Raw genomic sequence first — 19,306 nt, forward strand, 5'->3', positions numbered from 1 at the left:
TTTGCAATTAACTTTTTTTGAAGGTACAGCAGAGTACTGTAACAAGGTTTTCACGTGCAGGTAAAGGTAGTAAGATGAAGAAGTTCTGTAACTTGTATTGTAACAGTTTTCATTTGCATTTCGTTTCTATGGTCTCTACACTGATCTCGATGCCCATTTCTATGCTGACTTTACCTTCTGTGATGTGAGCAGGAAACGGTGTTCCTTGTTTGGAAGGCTCTTCTGATCTGAACCCTTGATGGTAATGGGGGGGCGGGGTTGGTGGAGGTGGAGTAGTGGTGGTAATGGGGGTGGGGTTGGTGGAGTAGTGGTGGTAATGGGGGTGGGGTTGGTGGAGTAGTGGTGGTAATGGGGGGCGGGGTTGGTGGAGTAGTGGTGGTAATGGGGGGCGGGGTTGGTGGAGTAGTGGTGGTAATGGGGGGCGGGGTTGGTGGAGTAGTGGTGGTAATTGGGGGTGGGGTTGGTGGAGTAGTGGTGGTAATGGGGGGCGGGGTTGGTGGAGTAGTGGTGGTAATGGGGGGCGGGGTTGGTGGAGTAGTGGTGGTAATGGGGGGCGGGGTTGGTGGAGTAGTGGTGGTAATGGGGGGCGGGGTTGGTGGAGTAGTGGTGGTAATGGGGGGCGGGGTTGGTGGAGTAGTGGTGGTAATGGGGGGCGGGGTTGGTGGAGTAGTGGTGGTAATGGGGGGCGGGGTTGGTGGAGGTGGAGTAGTGGTGGTAATGGGGTTGGTGGAGTAGAGGTGGTTGTGAGTAGGTGGTGTGTTGATTCCGCCCATTGCTATTTTTTTGGCTTTGTGGCATGATGAGGAACCTCTTAAACATAGAGGAAGTGTTAAATTAAACAGACCTCAGATATGAGATGGTTTAGAGCAGGTATCACCAAATGGCGGGCCGCGGTCCGGATCCGGACCCGAACGCCGTCCTGTCCGGACCCAATCACATTCCTGATTAACTGGATACGGACCCAAATGCCAAAAAAATTTTAACGGGAGACTATATTTTAAAACGGAGAATTTATTTTTAGACGAGTGTTACGGTCACCACCCATTTGAGTGTTACGTTCAACCCCCCCCCCCCCGCTCAACAACTTTCGTTCGCCACCCCCCCCCCCCCCCGCTCAACAACTTTCGTTCGCCACCGCGAACCCGGACCTAAGGTCTGAGCTATCTGCCAAAAATGGACCGCGGAAAGATTTAATTGATTACCCCTGGTTTAGAGCTTCACTGAAAGCCCCCCCCCCCCCCCCCCCACACACACACACACACACACACACACACACACACACACACACACACACACACACACACACACACAGAACTGAAAGGCCCAGACTAGCTGTGATGTAATGTGTTTCTATAGTGGCTCCTCTGTCTTTCATCACACCCAAACCCTGGGCCTTCTCAGAGCACATGACTGGTGTGATACTTCATCTGACGGAGCTGCTTGCAGTTTAAAAGCACAGCAGAATGAAACTAGTTGCATGGAAACTTGGGTTGTGACTGAAACTGCACCTTGTAGCAGCTGTGACTGCAGCAGAGATTTCAGGCTCAGAACAACCTGATCTTTATTCCTAGCCAGTCATCCACGAAGCCAGGTTCATTTCTGTAAGTCTCAGTGGGTTTATCTCTGACGTTCTACAAAGAATTTAATATTGTCTTTGCAGTTGGTCTGCTGAGTTCATTGTCTTTGCTTTTTTTTGAAACCTTTAGTTCCCTCCCTCTGCAGGAGGGATCTTCTCTCTGCATTGATGCCTTAACCTCCCTGGTGTGAATCAGCAGAATTTCCCCTACATGCTCTCCATCTGGAATCCTATCTGCTTTGACCTGACAGAGTGTCATGGTGGTAGAATCAACGGATCAGACTAGTTTGTCTTTCCTTCGAAGCAGGTGTGTGGGTGCAGGTGTGTATGCAGTGTGTATGCAGGATTGGCGGCAAATTATCATGGAGGCCAGTGATTGGCAATTAGATCATCTGTGTTAAGACGGGTCCAGTTGCAGGGCCATGACAGGGTGAGGAGGGGCCAAAGCGTGTGCTGCTCCCCTGGGAGAGAGTGGTAGTTCTTTAGTGCGTCCAGCTGAAAGTAACTGCATGTCTGGCATCAGCCAGCTGTGGGTAATAAAGTGGTGTATCTCTGTGATACCAGTAACAGCCTGGATTGTGTGTGGTGTTTTTGTAAGGGAGTGTTATTGTCAAGTATGGTGAGTGGAACTGGAAAAAACCTGTAACTGTCTGTATGAATTAAATGCAAAATAAATTGCCATCAAATTCTATATAAAATGCACAAAGGGTTACCGTCTTCCAGCAGTCCTGTGGGCTCTGCCAGTCTTCGCACACACCTAGGGAGGAGGATTAGCAGTGACACCAGCCCAGGCTAAGACCTGAGTTCAGAACCAACCGCGGGCCCAACTGCTATGGAGGTGGGATCTGTCTGAGCCACCCACCTGCTTGTTTAACCCTCTCCAGCATGTGTTATTTGAAGTGGCCTCCACCTCAACCTCCTCACCCTAACCCTAACCCTCCTCCCACTCACCCTAACCCTAAAGGCTAGATTATACTTTTGCATCCGAGTGTAGCACTTGACTACACATGAATCTGTGAGAATGACAGAAGCATTTATACGCACCATTCATTGCAGTTTTCTCCAAAACAACAGGTGGCAGTGTAAAAAAATACCCTTCCAAAAACAGGTGAAGGAACATTGTACCTGTAATTGTAATGTTGTATTTTCCAAGTTTGAAAAGTGGTGGAATTTTGGCAATTTTTGAAAATGTTTTAATTTCAGTTTTTCATTTCACAACAAATAGCTATCTGACTGAATAATTCGTTTGAGAACATGAAAATGTTAAGATTGTGTTTTGAATAGAAACCATCATAAAAAAAAATCTTTGCTTGGTAGCTAAGATAGCTATCAGAGTAAATCATAACTAGCATATGCCAACATGCTTATGTCATATACTCAGTACATGGCACCATCTCTTTTAATGTGATTAATAGTGAATTAAGCATTTTGAGTATATGTGTATTTGTATAAATATGTAATTTACTACAGCTCTAAGGTGTTGGAAAAATTTGAAAATTGACTAAAAAGTGCTTGAATCCGACTTTGAAAAAGGTATATGAACCCTGCAAAAATGACTTGGTTCATTCCACTGAAGCGCGGCATGCACAAAGTTGCAAAAATGTAGAGGTGCACGACCCCGTGCCGTGGCAGCGTAAGGGGCCAACACACATGGGCGAGGCTAACACACATTCTTTGCGCTCCCTTGCACCAATTGCAATGCGTGAAGTATAAACCTAGCTTAACCCTCCTCCTTTGCTCAAGGGCATTCCTCTTCCAAGTCTCACTCGTTCTGCCTCATTTCACTCTTGAAATAAAGTTGTCTGTTCAGTTTTCATTAGTAAAATGTAAACTGCTAAAATGAGTAAATCTAAACTGGCAGGTTTATGAATTATTCTAAACCCCCCATACTCAAATAGCGGCTTGCGGGCCACATGCGGCCCGCGAGCTATCTATTTCTGGCCCGCGAGCTGTTTTGAAAAGTGTATTTTATTTAAAGGAACCTTTTTTCAATCCGCTCTTATTTTGAAATCGCGCACCGCGATATCAAGACAAGGTAGCAGACGCCCAAATGCATTCGCCCGTAACTGGCCCCTTCAGTGATTGAAAAAAATAAAATGTGGCCCATCATTTCTATTTGAGTACCCCTGTTCTAAACGGTTTATGAATGAATGTTTAAGCACACAGAAGCAGTGCTCAAGAAGTGTCGTTTTGTGAACTGTGCAAATGTACCTAAACATTAACCAGAATTTTTTTATGTACTGTAACCGTTGGGTTTGTAACCACAAATTTTATTTATTATTATTTTTTTACAATTATTAAATGGCAAAAAACTCAGCAGACTCTCCTTTCAGATGTGCATTTGCATCGAGACTCGTACCTCAAGTCCTCTAAATCTCAAGTATGACTTGGCTTGAAACGCCATGCTTAAAGTCTAGCAGAATTGAAACCTCAAGATTATTCTCTGAACTGTCTCCGAGACCTTCCCCTGTCAGAGTCTCTTGCAGTCTTCAAAAGTAGACGAAAGTTATTCTGTACTTAAATTACCACTAACACTGCAGATAACACTTGTCCTTGTACTTAACATTGTATTGTACAGTACCTATATTTATTTGCAGTTGTAGGTATTGATTCCTGTAGTTTAGTAGATGGCTCTAGGGTGTTTTGAATTCTAAACTATTTAGTGTACTATCTAGGATGCATTCTGTGAACAGATGGCAAAGCACTTTGTAAGTCGCTCTGCATAAGAGCGTCTACAAAATGCTCTGAATGTAAAGGACTTTTGGATCCGTTGGTGAAAGCATTTCTCATGACATTTTCCACGTTTGAAATGAGAACCTGCTTGATGCATTCATGTGATTTATGTAGCTGTCTATTAAATGTGCAGTTTGCAAAGGTCATCAGACCTAGTGGATGCTTGAAGCACCTTAATGAGGATAGACCTCAGATTAAGGGAATCTCTTATTTCTGCTATTGGATATTCATGACACAACTGTTTGGGAGATGCATATAACTTTTCCATGTTGCTCAGGTTAGAACTTGCAGTGCAGTAGGGTATCACCCCAAATACGTCAGTGGGGTTAGGTTCAGTGTTGGAGATTTTGGTCTTTTGTTTCTTTATGGATACGACGAGAGCCTCTAACCTGCCAAACATCTCACATCACATGTTCATTGGTAAATCCCATTCTTGATCAGTTTTTTTTGGTTATGTGTTTTAGCTGTCTGTTTGGGTCAGCTAGGTAATTCATACTGCACACTTTGTTTATATTTACAGCATTTCTCAGGGACTCGAGAGTGACTTATTGTCACCTCTTGTTACTGGCTCCTTGCTTTGCAGTTATCTGTTTGAACCCCAGTTGGCCTTGTACAGAAGAGCTTCACCACACTGTAATAATAGTATCTTCTAAACCACACCCCCAGTTACCTGTATTCTCCTGTGGGCATTTTAAAGGTGCCACCGGTTAGCCATCAGAATAATATGTCGACAGCTCAGTCTATACTGGCTCGATAAGTCTTGATGACTCACTAGTAAAGCAGACGTATGATTGACATTTCATAAATGATATGTCTGGGTGGAATTAGCTTTGCTTGTTAAATTAGAAATGTTTTACCTGCATGTTTAGACCAGTTTCTTTTCTGTTTCGAAATAAGAGAGAATTTTATCATAACCTCAGAATCAAGCTATAATTAACTAATTGTTTTCAGCCAAAGGGGATGGCAACTGGAAGTAGGCTGGATGTGTCCAGATCTATTTAGGTTTGGGGTTAGAGTTTGGGATGCAGGTAAACATTTTCTGATTATTAGGGTTATAGTTGGGGTGTTGGGGTAAGGGTTAGGGTTGTGGGTGAAAGCTGGTGTAACGCCTCAGGTGAAGCCAGGTGTGCAGGAGTTGCAGACTAGCTCATACATGCAATATAGGGAATATTCTTAAATTTCCCTGGTTGTTCAACCATGGTGTAGTTATCAGGAACCATTGTTTGTGATATAGAGGCACCATTGTACAGGTGGTGTGTCATGCAAACAGAGTTTCTCATCTGGCTCCGGTTTCACAAGTGGAGGTGAGAGAAGGAGAGGGAAATGAGGAGAAGAGGGGAGTCTGACCCTAGATTTGTACTCCCCTGATTGTCGACTCTAGGGTTTGGGTTGAGTGGGACACTCTTGGTGAAGAGAAATGACCCATTAGGGTCTGAGCATGTGAGTGGTAGGAGGGGTCACTGATTCTCCGGACCTCCTCTTATTACGTGAAGATGAATGATGACATATCTCATGTCCTCATATCCTCACGGAAATGCAGACTGCAGTGGTGTGTGTGTGTGTGTGTGTGTGTGTGTGTGTGTGTGTGTGTGTGTGTGTGTGTGTGTGTGTGTGTGTGTGTGTGTGTGAACAGGAGACACCCTGACTCAATCTGTCCGTGGGGGTGTAGTCACTCCAGAGTTGCTTCAGGCTCTGTCGTGTCTGGCGCATGCAGTTAGCATCTGTAAAGGTCAGATGGAGTTGACACCTGTGTCACCTACTGATGGGTTATTTCTCTCTCTCTGTCTGTCTGTCTCTCTCTCTCTCTCTCTCTCTGTCTCTCTTTGTGTGTGCAGAAGGAGATTCAAGCCATGAGCCAGTGCCACCATCCGAACATTGTCTCCTACTACACCTCCTTTGTAGTGAAGGATGAACTGTGGCTGGTAATGAAGTTGCTCAGTGGTGGTAAGACCTCACATACATTTTTCTCCTCATCCTCACATGTTTCTAGGGTTATAGGATTAGGATTCTCTTCTCATTCTCACATGACTAACTCTCCTCACTCTGTGGTGTTTTTGTTATCTTAAAAACTGACTTTATTTACTTCATTTTTGCCTTGCTGATTGATAAATTTAGATTAAAAATTTGATGTTTGTTGGTGAGGAATATTTTTACTTTTAAGTTACTCAAGGTTTAGAGTGTAACTTATTAATATTACAGTGTCCACACTAAATTTGCACAGAAATCTCTGTCCCAGCTAAAATTGTTGGGAGACGGGTGAGTGTTACCTACCATGTGTTTCAAAGGGAGAGCTGGAGTCTCCTCTTCCTTAGCAGCTTCATGATGAAGACGCTGCTTTAGCGTCTCTGTTTGGAGTAGCACAGTGCTGAGAATACAACACCACTCAGTGATGCGTGGTAGCGTTTCTCCTCCATCTCTCCTTCCCTCGTTCACTCTATGGTAGTCGACATTTGTGTGAAATGTTTTTTTTTTTATTATTACTTTTAAACAGTAGTCTCACTTCTCAGTACAACATAGTTTATTTCTTTCCCAGGTGACTCCCTAAAGTGCATTTGTTTGTTTGTAATTTGTGTGAAATATGTAACTTAATCCTGTCCATGTCTTACCCAACCGCATCACAATCAACACTTTCTACTTTCACTGCTGGCAGTGCGTAGCTAATTATGGAAGGTGCATGTTCTAAGCTGGCTTGGTTGGTTTATAAGGCGTCCAATATAGGCTGTCTGCGCACAGTTCCCGCATTGCTATCCTGGGTAAAAGGAGAGATTTATCAGAGTTGCACAAAGGGATGATTATTGGCTTTTTGGCCAAAGGTGGCAGTATTTCTGAAACGGTGCAGTTTGTGAACTATTTGCGCATTGCTACGAAGGTGCACAAGGGTGGGACTGATGCTGGAGCCCACAATGAACCAGGGGCTGCTAGATGTGTATAACCCAGTGAACCCTACTGCTCACAGGGCTCTGAAGCAGAGCAGTGGTCACTGCACCTCTGCCAACAATGTTGCATTCCCCTCTACATTCATATTCCGTCTGTGTCTCCGTCTGTGTCTCCGTCTGTGTCTCCGTCTGTGTCTCCGTCTGTGTCTCCGTCTGTGTCTCCGTCTGTGTCTCCGTCTGTGTCTCCGTCTCTCTGTCTGTCTGTCTCTCTGTCTGTCTGTCTCTCTGTCTGTCTGTCTCTCTGTCTGTCTGTCTGTCTGTCTGTCTGTCTGTCTGTCTGTCTGTCTGTCTGTCTGTCTGTCTCTCTCTCTCTCTGTCTGTCTGTCTCTCGGGTAGTTTGTAGTCTCCCATTACTTATTTCTATAGTCCAGTCAATCTGTACTCTGATCACTTTACCTCAAATCATCAAATTGGTTTCATGTCACACATTTCAAACTGCAGTTAACACTGAACTGTTATATCTGCTATATACATTAAGTTGCCGAAAGTATTTATTGGAATCGGGTGTTCCAATCATTTTCATGGTCATAGGTTTATAAAATTAAGCACCTAGGCATGCAGACTGTTTTTATTTTTTTATTTATTTTTATTTTTTTTTATTTTTTATTACATAGAATGGGTCACTCTCAGGAGCTCAGTGAATTCCAGCATGGAACTGTGATAGGATGCCACCTGTGCAACAAATACGGTCATGAAATGTCCTCGCTCCTAAATATTCCACAGGCAACTGTCAGCTGTATTATAAGAAGTGTTTGGGAATGACAGCAACGTAAACTGATTGAGCGGGTTCAGCAGATGCTGAAGCTCATAGTGCAGAGAGGTCGCCAACTTTCTGCAGAGTCAATCACTCATCCAAACTTCATGTGGCCTTCAGATTAGCTCAAGAACAGTGCGCAGAGAGCTTCATGTAATGGGTTTCCATGGTCGAGCAGCTGCATCCAAGCCATACATCACCAAGTGCAATGCAAAGCGTCGGATGCTGTGGTGTAAAGCACACCGCCACTGGACTCTAGAGCAGTGGAGGTGCGTTCTCTGGAGTGACGAATCATGCTTCTCCTTATGGCAATCTGATGGACAAGTCTGGGTTTGGCTGTTGCCAGGAGAACGGTACTTGTCTGACTGCATTGTGCCAAGTGTAAAGTTTGGTGGAGGGGGGATTATGGTGTGGGGTTGTTTTTCAGGAGCTGGGCTTGGCCCCTTAGTTCCAGGGAAAGGAACTCTGAATGCTTCAGCATACCAAAACATTTTAGACAATTCCATGCTACCAACTTTGTAGGAACAGTTGACAGAGTCTGGTATGAATGAACTTGACTGACCTGCACAGAGTCCTGACCTCAACCCAATAGAAAACCATTGGGATAAGTTAGAGTGGAGACTGAGAGCCAGACCTTCTCATCCAACCTCAGTATGTGACCTCACAAATGCACTTCTGGAAGAATGGTCAAAAATACCCATAAACACACTCCTAAACCTTGTGGACAGCCTTCCCAGAACCTTCTTTGAAGCTGTTCTAGCTATACCAGGCTAAAAGGTTAGACCAAGGGTGGACCAACATCATATTGAACCCTATGGATTAGGAATGGGATGTCACTTAAGCTCATATGTGAGTCAAGGAAGGTGAGCGTATACTTTTTGGCAATATTTTTCATTGTACTTGGAAACATGTTTCCCACTGTGCAAATGACAGTACCCTCTTTCAATTTGATGTGCTGTAACCAGCAGTGGTTTTAACGAGCTGATTACATGAACACCCACAGATTCAGAAGATCTAATTTTCTCTTCTGCTTTGCACTGTGCTTGCATTACTACATCCGTCCACCTGTTGGCGCTCCTGTGCAGGATCCTCTTGGGTAACTTTGACCCCTCTGTGTTCCCACACTAATCAGTTGTTGGGCGGGTGGCCACAGGGCAGTCTGGAGCGGAGTGCACGGCTTTGGCACCACGCCTGGAAACTTCACCAGGCCTGCAGCCCACTACACCCTCAACCCTCGAGGGTCAACGCATCTCATCTTTTCTGTTCTGAACTCCCAGTGCAGCATCACCAGTGACCAGCGTCAGGATCTGTGCTGCTTTCTCTTTCTCTGTGTTCCAGTTGTGAGAGCTGTACCTCAGCGCCATTAAAGACAGAGTTCTGTTGGGGCGAGGAGGGTTCTGTTTTCTTCTTACAGCTTCTCTGAAATTTCAACAGCATGGAAAACGTTTGGTGTTTGCACACAAGCTGCTGTTTGATGGTGATTTTTCCCCCCCTTGATAGATCCGTATAGAGTTATTTTGTGTTGTTGAAAGCTCTCTGAGGTTACGTGACGTACCTCACCATGCAAATCACTCAGTTACTCGCCTCTGTACTTGCATCAGACTTCCATCTGGGGCCGTCCTCGCCCTTAGGATCTGGACATACTTCCAGTCCTGCTTTGCAGAGGTTTAAGATGGTTAAGATACCAGTGGTGCAGGCTTAATTTCATGTTTCTCATGGAGCAGGCTTCTCATGGCTTAATTCGGGCTTCTCATTTAACATGTTCCCATGTTAAATGTTTTGATTTATTTTACACCAGCCACAAATGCAAAGTGTAGATGGTGTTTCTTGGACGTGTGTGTGTGTGTGTGTGTGTGTGTGTGTGTGTGTGTGTGTGTGTGTGTGTGTGTGTGTGTGTGTGTGTGTGTGTGTGTGTGTGTGTGTGTGTGTGTGTGTGTGTGTGTGTGTGTGTGTGTGTGTGTGTGTGTGTGTGTGTGTGTGTGACAGGCTGTGCTCACACTATTACTGAAGTGTGCCCCTACAGTTTCACTTTATGATTTCAAATTAATTCCTGCATGAGCACTCATGAATAACATTGGCCTCTGAGTATTTGTTACATAGTGGTCTAGTTGCTGCTTATGACATAGCAGTCTAACATTGACATGTTGGACATCGGGGAGGCAATATTTGCAAGACCATCAGCAAACCTAAAAAAAAGAACTTCCAAAGATGTCAAGGCATGATATAAACAGTGTTTTGATTTTTGACTGACACGCGTTACAATGTAGCGACACCCATTTGACCTAGAAGCCATTTTCACCACCTTCCAGTCGTTTGTGGCCACTAGAGTTCCTCTTCCATCGGTGTCCTTGTGTTTTCTGTGCACCGCCAGGCTCTGTGCTGGACGTGATTAAGCACATTATTTCACGAGGGGAGCACAGGAGTGGTGTGTTGGACGAGGCCAGCATAGCCACCATCCTGAAGGAGGTTCTGCAGGGTCTCGAGTACCTGCACAAAAACGGACAGATCCACAGGTAAAGCACTCTACACACGCACTGGCCACCGCACACACACACAAACACACACACACACACACACACACACACACACACACACACACACACACACACACACACACACACAAATGCATCATATAGTGTTTTTGTTTTTGATTGTCTTGTAACATCTACCCCAATCTCAAGTCCCTGCAGGGTTTCTCTGCCACCGTGTAGGGTACATCAGTCCTGATTTTGCCCACTGCGGCTGCCGTGTGCCCAGGCTATGGGGGTTTCAGCACTCCCAGTACTTCAATTATACGTCACATTGTAGAAGCATCACTGTGGGATTTATGGGGCACTAGGCGAGAACATCATCTCATGCTGTTCTAGATGCCATTCATGCAAAAGACATCTGTAAACACTTAATTACTTATATGTGTGTAATAGTGCCATACCTTCTGTAGATGAAGTGCTGAGGAGCAGACTGTTGCTGGGGCTAATTGAGTTTCTAGCTAAACCTCATTTAAGTGCTCCCCATATTCCCTAACCCTTAACATGAGTCGATTTCCTCCGTGTGGCCCTAATGCTGACACTGTCGGTCCTTTGCCTTTTAGCCTGGTTAAGTAACACATTAACATGGGGCTCCAGATGGCCCAGAAAAGACTCACCCACTTACGCATGACGGCCTTTCTGAGAGAACAGTAACATGACCAGAGAGTTTTAAATGTTTTTTGTAACATTCTCAACGATGCAGGATAACATTTGCATCTATAAAAAATGGACTGGTTTAGTTGTCCGTATCATCTACGCTTGGTTGTGTCTATAAACAATGGACTGATTTAGTTCCTAACATGAACCCTTAACCTCTAACCATTTCATCTATGTATGTTTACACGTGTTCACTACTTTCAATTTAAATGTTTTGTCTTTGTCTTCCAGAATATGTTTTTCAAATAAAGCTATTCTGTTGTACGTAAGGAAGTGGATTGTGTGTAGTTTGGCTGGTTTATGAAACCACTTACCAGGCGGGCACCATGCGTTGAGTCTGTGGTGTCTGGGTGCTAAAGCTGGATGAAGGAACTGTAGGTGTAGCTAAATCTTCAACGCTTATGGGACTGCGTCAGAAACAACTGACTCGCCTGTATCCAGGTCACAGGTTGAGTTGTAATATAATTATGGGTGGGCATAGATTAATTTTTTTAATCTAGATTAATCTCACTGAAATCTTGAAATTAATCTAGATTAATCTATATTAAAATGGCTCATACTCGTGCTACCCAAGTAATGACTAAAAGTCAGTTTTTGAGATAGGGTTTCTTAATACAGAGGGTGCATTAGACCAGGGGCTCATCTCCTGTTTCCAAAATGCATCAATGACTGCTTGAGAAAGCTGTTCTACTTTGATACTTGAAGAAAAAAAAACATGCTCAATAAAATGGAGGCTACTCGTGTTCAACGGTTTATTCAGTTAAACATGAATTTGTAAGCCTACATACTGTACATTAAATAACATATTTATTCAGCTAAACATGATATTTGAAATGTAAGCCAACATTTAGTACATTTAACCTCACGGACGTAATTTTCAAAAGTCAGTTTTGGTCCTCTGTAGTTTTAATGGTTGAAAAGAAATATTTAAATAACGACGAATCTAGCGCTAGGACCATGCAGAAAACGACCGCTCCGAGCTCCGCTCCGGTAACACTTTACGTTCCTAAATATGAATTTTCCATGAAGCAAACCTGGCGACTTCGTGGCTGCATCCATGTAAAAACACGTACGATTTGTAATTCACAGGTTTAAAAACTCGTTCTCGCCCCTACTGTGCAATTTGGTTAGGAATACAGCCGAGCTAAACTATCAAGTTGAAAGTCATCATAGTTTGCTTACCCATTTTGACCCAGTTCCCAACCCAACTTTAAAAATAGATTAACGGCGATAATTTTTATATCGCCCGATAAGAGTATCAAATTAACGAACGCCGTTAACGGCCCACCACTAAAAATAATGTAACGGATGTAGATGTAGGGTCTCCATGGAGAGAAGGGTTAGGATTACAGTGTTGCATTGATCGATCTGATCCCTTGATTTAGATGCCCAAGACATGATCCGTGGTTTCTTTACTGCCCATGAGTTGCGTGCGTCTGTGTGTGCGAGGGAGCTGTCGTGCATGTGTGTGATGAGCTCTGGGGTAGATTACATTAAACTGCTCTGATGAGCCAGTGTTAATGGGGACTGAGTAGGAGTGGCCAGTCTGAGTAGGAGTGGCCAGTCTGAGTAGGAGTGGCCAGTCTGAGTAGGAGTGGCCAGTCTGAGTAGGAGTGGGAGCACAAGTGGTAGCAGTGTTGCTCCCAGTTCTCCACTGCTGTTCCTCATGGTTAACACAGTAATAGCACAATAATAACGGGCATTAAAGGCATCATTTCCTCCGCACTGCAGCAGGAGGTTAACTGCTCCTTTGGGAGGAAAGGGACACGTGTTTGAGTGCTGGATGTGCACACTCATGAACATGGGATCGCTAAGCCTTGGAAGTGGAAGAATGCTTATAGTAGGAAAAGGAACTGCTTTTGACCAGAGACATTATCAGAGCCGTCTCCCCTCGTCTCCAGACAGTGTGCATGGTCCTCTGTCGTGACTCCACAGGTAGCAGGGTGCCCCCTCCCCCACCCACCACACACACTTCACTAGGAGAATGTGATGATTGGCTGTAATAAAACAGGTTTATCAAATCTGAGGTCTGTCCTAAACTTCCGAGACCTGGTTGTGACGCAGGAGGCCTGGTTTTTCTCCACTGCGGTCACGCTGTTTGCCAGACACAGACAGCCTTGCCCTCCTGTACTCCTGGCCCGCGTCGGATGGAGGCGTCTCTGCTCCCCTCAGACTGTGGAGGTTGTGGCGTATGTGCCGTGTGAACGTTATACTGTGTATTTTCTTGACCTGTTAATCTCTCTGCTGTGTGTGTTGTCAGGGACCTGAAGGCTGGGAACATACTGCTGGGTGAGGACGGCTCAGTCCAGATTGCAGGTATGATGTGAGACAAAGCACAGCTCTACATGGTATGATATGATGTTATAGTGGTATAATATGATGGTATGATGAGCCAGAGCACAGGCCTAAATGAGTGTAGAACTGCATGAGTGTGTGAGTGTGTGTTCAGTGGCTAGTTTAGTGTGCAGTTTACTGATGGTAAACACGCATGTATCACTAACCCATCCGATCAGCTGCTGATGACACATCTCTGACTGCAGAGGGTGGCCTTGAGCTCAGTGAAGTTCTAATGCTCAGTTTTGGGGGTGGAGGGGGCAGATTTATTTGTGAATTCACATTCTGCCTGCTTTATGCCTTTTAAGTGTGTTGCCTGAGTTAAATTTGATTAAAAGGGAAGAGTGGATTAAGATGTTGCCTGTGATTCTAGCTCTGTATATCTCTCCACCTGGAGTTTCATTCCAAAATATTGGAAAATGTCAGGTGTGAGTCTGATGGGGATTATTCATTGATCCAGTGGGGAATTATTCATTCATCGCTTGCTCTGCTGAGAGAATCTCAACTATAAAGCTCACAGTTAAACGATACGTTTCCCATAAGCAATACAAGACTGTTACCATTTACTTCCAAGAGATGTGAACAGTTTGAGCAGTGGTGTTCCATCTGTGCTTAAAGTCTGTGTCCAACGTCCTCCTGTTCTTTGCACAGACTTTGGTGTAAGTGCCTTCTTGTCCACGGGTGGTGACATCACCAGGAATAAAGTACGCAAGACCTTTGTGGGAACCCCCTGCTGGATGGCCCCAGAGGTCATGGAGCAGGTAAGGATCAAACCCTAACCCAACCCTAACACTCTTATACTCACACTTCCACTTCCAATCTCAGACCTGACTGAGCACTCTGGGTCCTACAGTGACACTCCAAAGCACTATGGGGGTGAAGAGTGATTTGAGTGCACTCAATCCTGAAATTCAGTCCAGCACGCACTCCTGCGATTCACTATTGCCAAATGGTGACTGTCTCATAGGAAGTGATGTAATTTCTGGTTCCTCAGGATGATGGTGAATGACATCAGCATTTCTGTGCGTCTCTCACCTGGAAGTTCACATTTATAGTTCCTCATTCTGTTATTATGAGCAAATGCTGGACTATGGGTTGTGTGTGTTTCTTCCTGGTTGTTTTGGGAAATGAATGGCTACACACTGATTCATCTTTGCCAAGTGATGTAATTAAAGATTAGTGGAAATTAATCTTTTATTTACATAATATGGAAATTATGTAATAAAGGAAATGCAGTTAGAACATCTTGAAATTGATAAAAACTAGGGGTGGGACGCGATCAAAAAAATTAATCGAATTAATCGGAAGCTTTGTAATTAATTAATCGAAATTAATCGCATTTTAATCGCATTTCAGTATTTAACATGAGAAATATTCATTTAAGTTTGAATGATGAATGAATCAATTAACATAATCATAAACATCAACATCTTGTTTATTTTTCCACCAGTCTACTATGAAGACCAATATATGTGTAGTGTGCAGAAAACAGTTCAGAACATTGGAAATTCTGACCAAAAATGTTGTTTAATTTAGGGAGTTTTGCTCAGGATATTGGAAGAATTGAAGTAAATCAGAAGATGTTTTTAATACCATTTTAGATGGTAGACTTTCTTTAATTTCCCAGGCCTCTGCCACAGGCATCTCCATAGTGCCTAGAAGTGGTCTTCTGCATGCTCAAAGCAAATGACTGGATCTTCATCATCTATAGATTCATCATCTATAATATGAGCTGTCACACCAAGATCATTCTTGTTGCTAACAGAGGTCCAGTGATCCCCAGTCAGAGCCACATTTGTGGCACTCTTCACAATAACCTGTTTTAATTCTTTCCTCATCATACAGCTGCTGGATTTTCTTCGACATTGTCTTTCTGGGGTGAGTTTCCCAAAACGTTCTTACGTACGAGGTTAAGAAGTACCTGGCGCTAAGAACGTTTTGGGAAACTCACCCCTGGACGGTAGTTCGTAACTTGCATCAGTTGACGCAATTCGCAGCGCTTCTTGTAAGCATTTATCTTCGACCACAGGGAGCGGACAACACAAATAATGTGACGCATCATGTATAAACGCGTGCGGAGTCGCGCGCCATTCGCGAAAGTTTAATCCAGTCTTAATGGTCCAATGAAGGTAATTTAAAAACCAGGACGTTTCCTCACAGGATGTGAATTACGGACGTTTGGTCACCCTATCGTACTAGGAATACATTTAGCAGCTAAGTTACCATTACTGACCTGCGCGTTAAGCTGGGCGTACACTGTACGATTTTTGGCCCATTATCTGCCGATTTTTCACTCGTTTCGGCTCAATCGCGTGTCGTGCATCGTATAGTTTACACAGGTAAACGAGGAACGAATCACACCTCACGACCAACTCCCGATCAGAAATCGCAGCGTCGCAAGAACATCAAACATGTTTGAAATTCAAATCGCTCCTCGTGAGTATCGCACTGTTGAAGCAGCTCCACGAGCCGACTCTCCCTGCGATTTAGTCGTACAGTTTGAGCTGGAGCTGAGTACACGATTTAAAATATCGCACAGTGTACGCCCAGCTTTAACCGCAACATGTTTTGTGTTGAGGTGGTAACAAGGGTGGAAGTGCTCCTGTGATAAGCGAACTCCTTCCTACATAAAGTGTAAATAACACTATTTTTGTTTGTACTTCCATCTGGAAGTTTCTTATATTTAAATTTCCCATCCACCAACGTAGCCTCTTCAGTCATCTCCATCATGATCTTATTGTGCGTCCATATAATCTGTATGTCCGGAACTCGCGCACTGAGAAACATTCCACGGTGCAAAAGTGTCTCGTCCGTTAAATGCGTTAAAATGCGTAAATTTTTTTAGTGCGTTAATTTTCCTGTAATTAATTAATCGAAATTAACGCGTTAAAGTCCCACCACTAATAAAAACGTTAGGGTGTGGGTGTGGTCGCAACCATGCCCTATTTCCACCCTTTAACCCCGCACTCCAACCCATAACCCTCTAGGATCTAACCCCATAACCATGACCTTCTGCTTGGCTTTTAAATGTGCCTCCGTTTGGCCTGATTGAGCACAGTCCATGTTAGAAATTTAGCTTCTTTCATTCCTCAGTGTAAAATCCTGAGGACACAGCAGGTCACCAATAAACCTGGAACAGTCCGTTTTTGCTGAATAACTGCTATGCTCTTGTCCACAGGTGAAGGGTTATGATTTCAAAGCCGATATCTGGAGTTTTGGCATTACAGCCATAGAGCTGGCCACAGGTGCTGCCCCCTACCACAAGTACCCTCCTATGAAAGTAAGTAAGGAAGGGGGAGAGATTTGAACAACTTTTATAATGTTCGATCACATGTGAGCTTTTTTTTTTGTAGGATTATAAGGGTTCTAGGGTTGACTTGGGGATTACTGAGGGCTCGGGGGTTGCTGAGGATTCTGGGATAACTTGTATGGGTGTGGTTTGCTACAGGTGTTGATGCTGACGCTGCAGAACGACCCGCCGTCCCTGGAGACGGGCATCACGGACAAGGAGACGGTGAAGAAATATGGAAAATCCTTCAGGAAAATGCTCTCACTGTGTCTGCAGAAAGATCCAGAGAAAAGGCCAACATCGTTAGAGCTCTTAAAACATAAATTCTTCCAGAAAGCGAAGGTAAGTCCACACAACCCTAACCTTAGTCCCAGGGGGTGTGTGTGTGTGTGTGTCGTCGCAACCACTATTTCCTGAAAATCTGATCTGAGGGCAGACCAAGGCTGGCAGACCAAAACATTACCAGTGCAGACCAACAGGGGGCACTCCCCACTCAGCCTGAACTCAGACTGGTTTACACTCCAGCAGTATGGAGATGGTACAGCTGCTGTCTCACTGGCCAACGTGATTTTCTAGTTTTAATCATCTGCTTTGTGGAGCTGCAATAACGCTCACAAGCAGGCGAGGGAGACTAGAATCTGCAGTTGTGCTGTGGCGCTGCAGTACAGTATGTGCGGTGGAACCTGCACTAGTTTCTCTCTGAGCTCCACCCTCAGCTTTTCAGGCCACAAAGGGTTTAATGTATTTGAACTTTGGACAAATGGTATTAATTTTGTTTATAAATGTACTATGTTAACACACTGAGTGAAATAGTTTTTCTCTGTTTTTGGGTTTGTTTTTAGAATAATGAATTTTTACAAGAGAAATTACTACAGAGAGCACCCACAATATCAGAAAGGTCAAAAAAGGTGAGGCTCAAAATGTAATAATGCAGTACAATAATATAAAGTTTTTTAAGGGTGCTTTTGTTTATATCAACACATTTTTTTGCATATTGGGAACATTAATGTTTGTGCGGGGGGGGGCGTGGTTGTAGGTAAGGCGGGTTCCTGGATCCAGCGGCAGGCTGCATAAAACGGAGGATGGAGAGTGGGAGTGGAGTGATGATGAGCTGGATGAGGAGAGTGAGGAAGGCAAGGCTGCTGTTGCTGCATTACGGGTAACACACACACACACACACACACACACACACACACACACACACAGCTAGCATTTCCATGATTTTCCTCCGGCATTTGTTGATTAGTTGAATTTCCATTTGTAACTGTTCCGTGTGTATGATGGAACACACACATGGATTACGCATGTTGACCTCCAGGGTCAGAGTCCGCGTTGACCTCCAGGGTCGGAGTGCGTGTTGTTTCTCTCTTGTGATCTGTGTTTTCTGTTTGGCACCAAAGGAGCAGCTGCCCAAATCGGTTAACCCGGCCCGGCGCCAAGTTCACTTCTCTCAGCCCTTGGAAGTGCCCTCCCCCAGGGTTGTGCTCTCCTCCACCCATACAGATGGCCTCCCTAACACGGAAGCACTCGCTCCACAGCATGGTTCCCAGAGAGCCATGCAGGGACACCCAGTGCCAGGGAACAGCTCAAACGCACCCTGTGATGGTGGCAGAGCTCATTGGGTCAGGGCAGAGAGCAATGTGCCTGGGTTGTCCTACAGTTACTGTTCACACAAAGTCAAAGACAGCCTAACGGGGACATACAGGAACAGGAAATGGCAGAAAAAACATCTCCAGTGTAACAGTTACACAATACTAACCAGAGGATATACATGGGGTTTTAATATGTGTGTCTAATGATGGTTGATGGTTATGTCATATGACCTTAGACCAAAATGTATTTTGCAGTTCCTTTAAGGATAAAAACCCTTCTCCAGTTCTTCTCTGCTTATATTTAGTGTCTGCTGTATATTTAGTGCATTTTTCAAGAAGAGGGGTGAGGGGCAGAGAGACATCTTGCTGGACAGGCCTTGTGTGATTGGCGGGGTGGTGGAGTGTCTTTCCTGGAAGCCATCTGTATTGGCTCGTGTGTTTTCATCCCTCCCTCTAATTAAATAAATCACCGGTTTTAACCAACCAAAGAGAACTTGCTTAACAACTGGGTAACATGCAAATGGCGGAAAAGCACTAACTCACTTAGTGGCTTCACACAGCACACACACTTTTGTTATCGAAGACACAGTTTGAGTGAAAATGCAAACGCCCAGCAGTAATGCCGTTGTGTAGCACAGGCACTTGGCAAAGCAAATATGCAGTGAGTGGACATGTACATGAATAAAGAGTATAAAGTGTAACAGCAGCAGTACATGTGATCAGTGGAATAACGGCGGTCACAGCACCAGAGTGAGTAGAGTTGGGCGTTGCTAGTGAGAGAATGTTTAGAGCTGAACATTATGGTTGAGATTTTGAATAAATATGCATTGTTAGTGATGGAGTCAGGATACAGGAAATGAAGGCCCGATTAACAGCAGTACTATGATTGGAATGAGAATCTAAGCCA

The 19,306-nt window shown here is 44.4% G+C and overlaps 1 protein-coding gene across 2 annotated transcripts in view; it reads left to right on the top strand.

The window, feature by feature from the left end:
* oxsr1b (oxidative stress responsive kinase 1b) overlaps positions 1-19,306 on the top strand; it is a 35,175-nt gene that overhangs the window by 9,201 nt on the left and 6,668 nt on the right. Inside the window, exons 3-11 of one of the 2 annotated variants that reach the window (XM_077012765.1) lie at positions 6,145-6,253; positions 10,371-10,512; positions 13,445-13,500; positions 14,170-14,279; positions 16,697-16,798; positions 16,967-17,149; positions 17,650-17,715; positions 17,844-17,966; positions 18,208-18,285. In XM_077012765.1, the coding sequence (XP_076868880.1) occupies positions 6,145-6,253; positions 10,371-10,512; positions 13,445-13,500; positions 14,170-14,279; positions 16,697-16,798; positions 16,967-17,149; positions 17,650-17,715; positions 17,844-17,966; positions 18,208-18,285 (969 nt within the window). The remainder of the gene's footprint in view (positions 1-6,144; positions 6,254-10,370; positions 10,513-13,444; positions 13,501-14,169; positions 14,280-16,696; positions 16,799-16,966; positions 17,150-17,649; positions 17,716-17,843; positions 17,967-18,207; positions 18,286-19,306) is intronic. The other variant, XM_077012766.1, reaches the window with a different exon arrangement.

This window comes from Brachyhypopomus gauderio, chromosome 7, assembly GCF_052324685.1.
Source record: "Brachyhypopomus gauderio isolate BG-103 chromosome 7, BGAUD_0.2, whole genome shotgun sequence".
Classification (NCBI taxonomy): domain Eukaryota; kingdom Metazoa; phylum Chordata; class Actinopteri; order Gymnotiformes; family Hypopomidae; genus Brachyhypopomus; species Brachyhypopomus gauderio.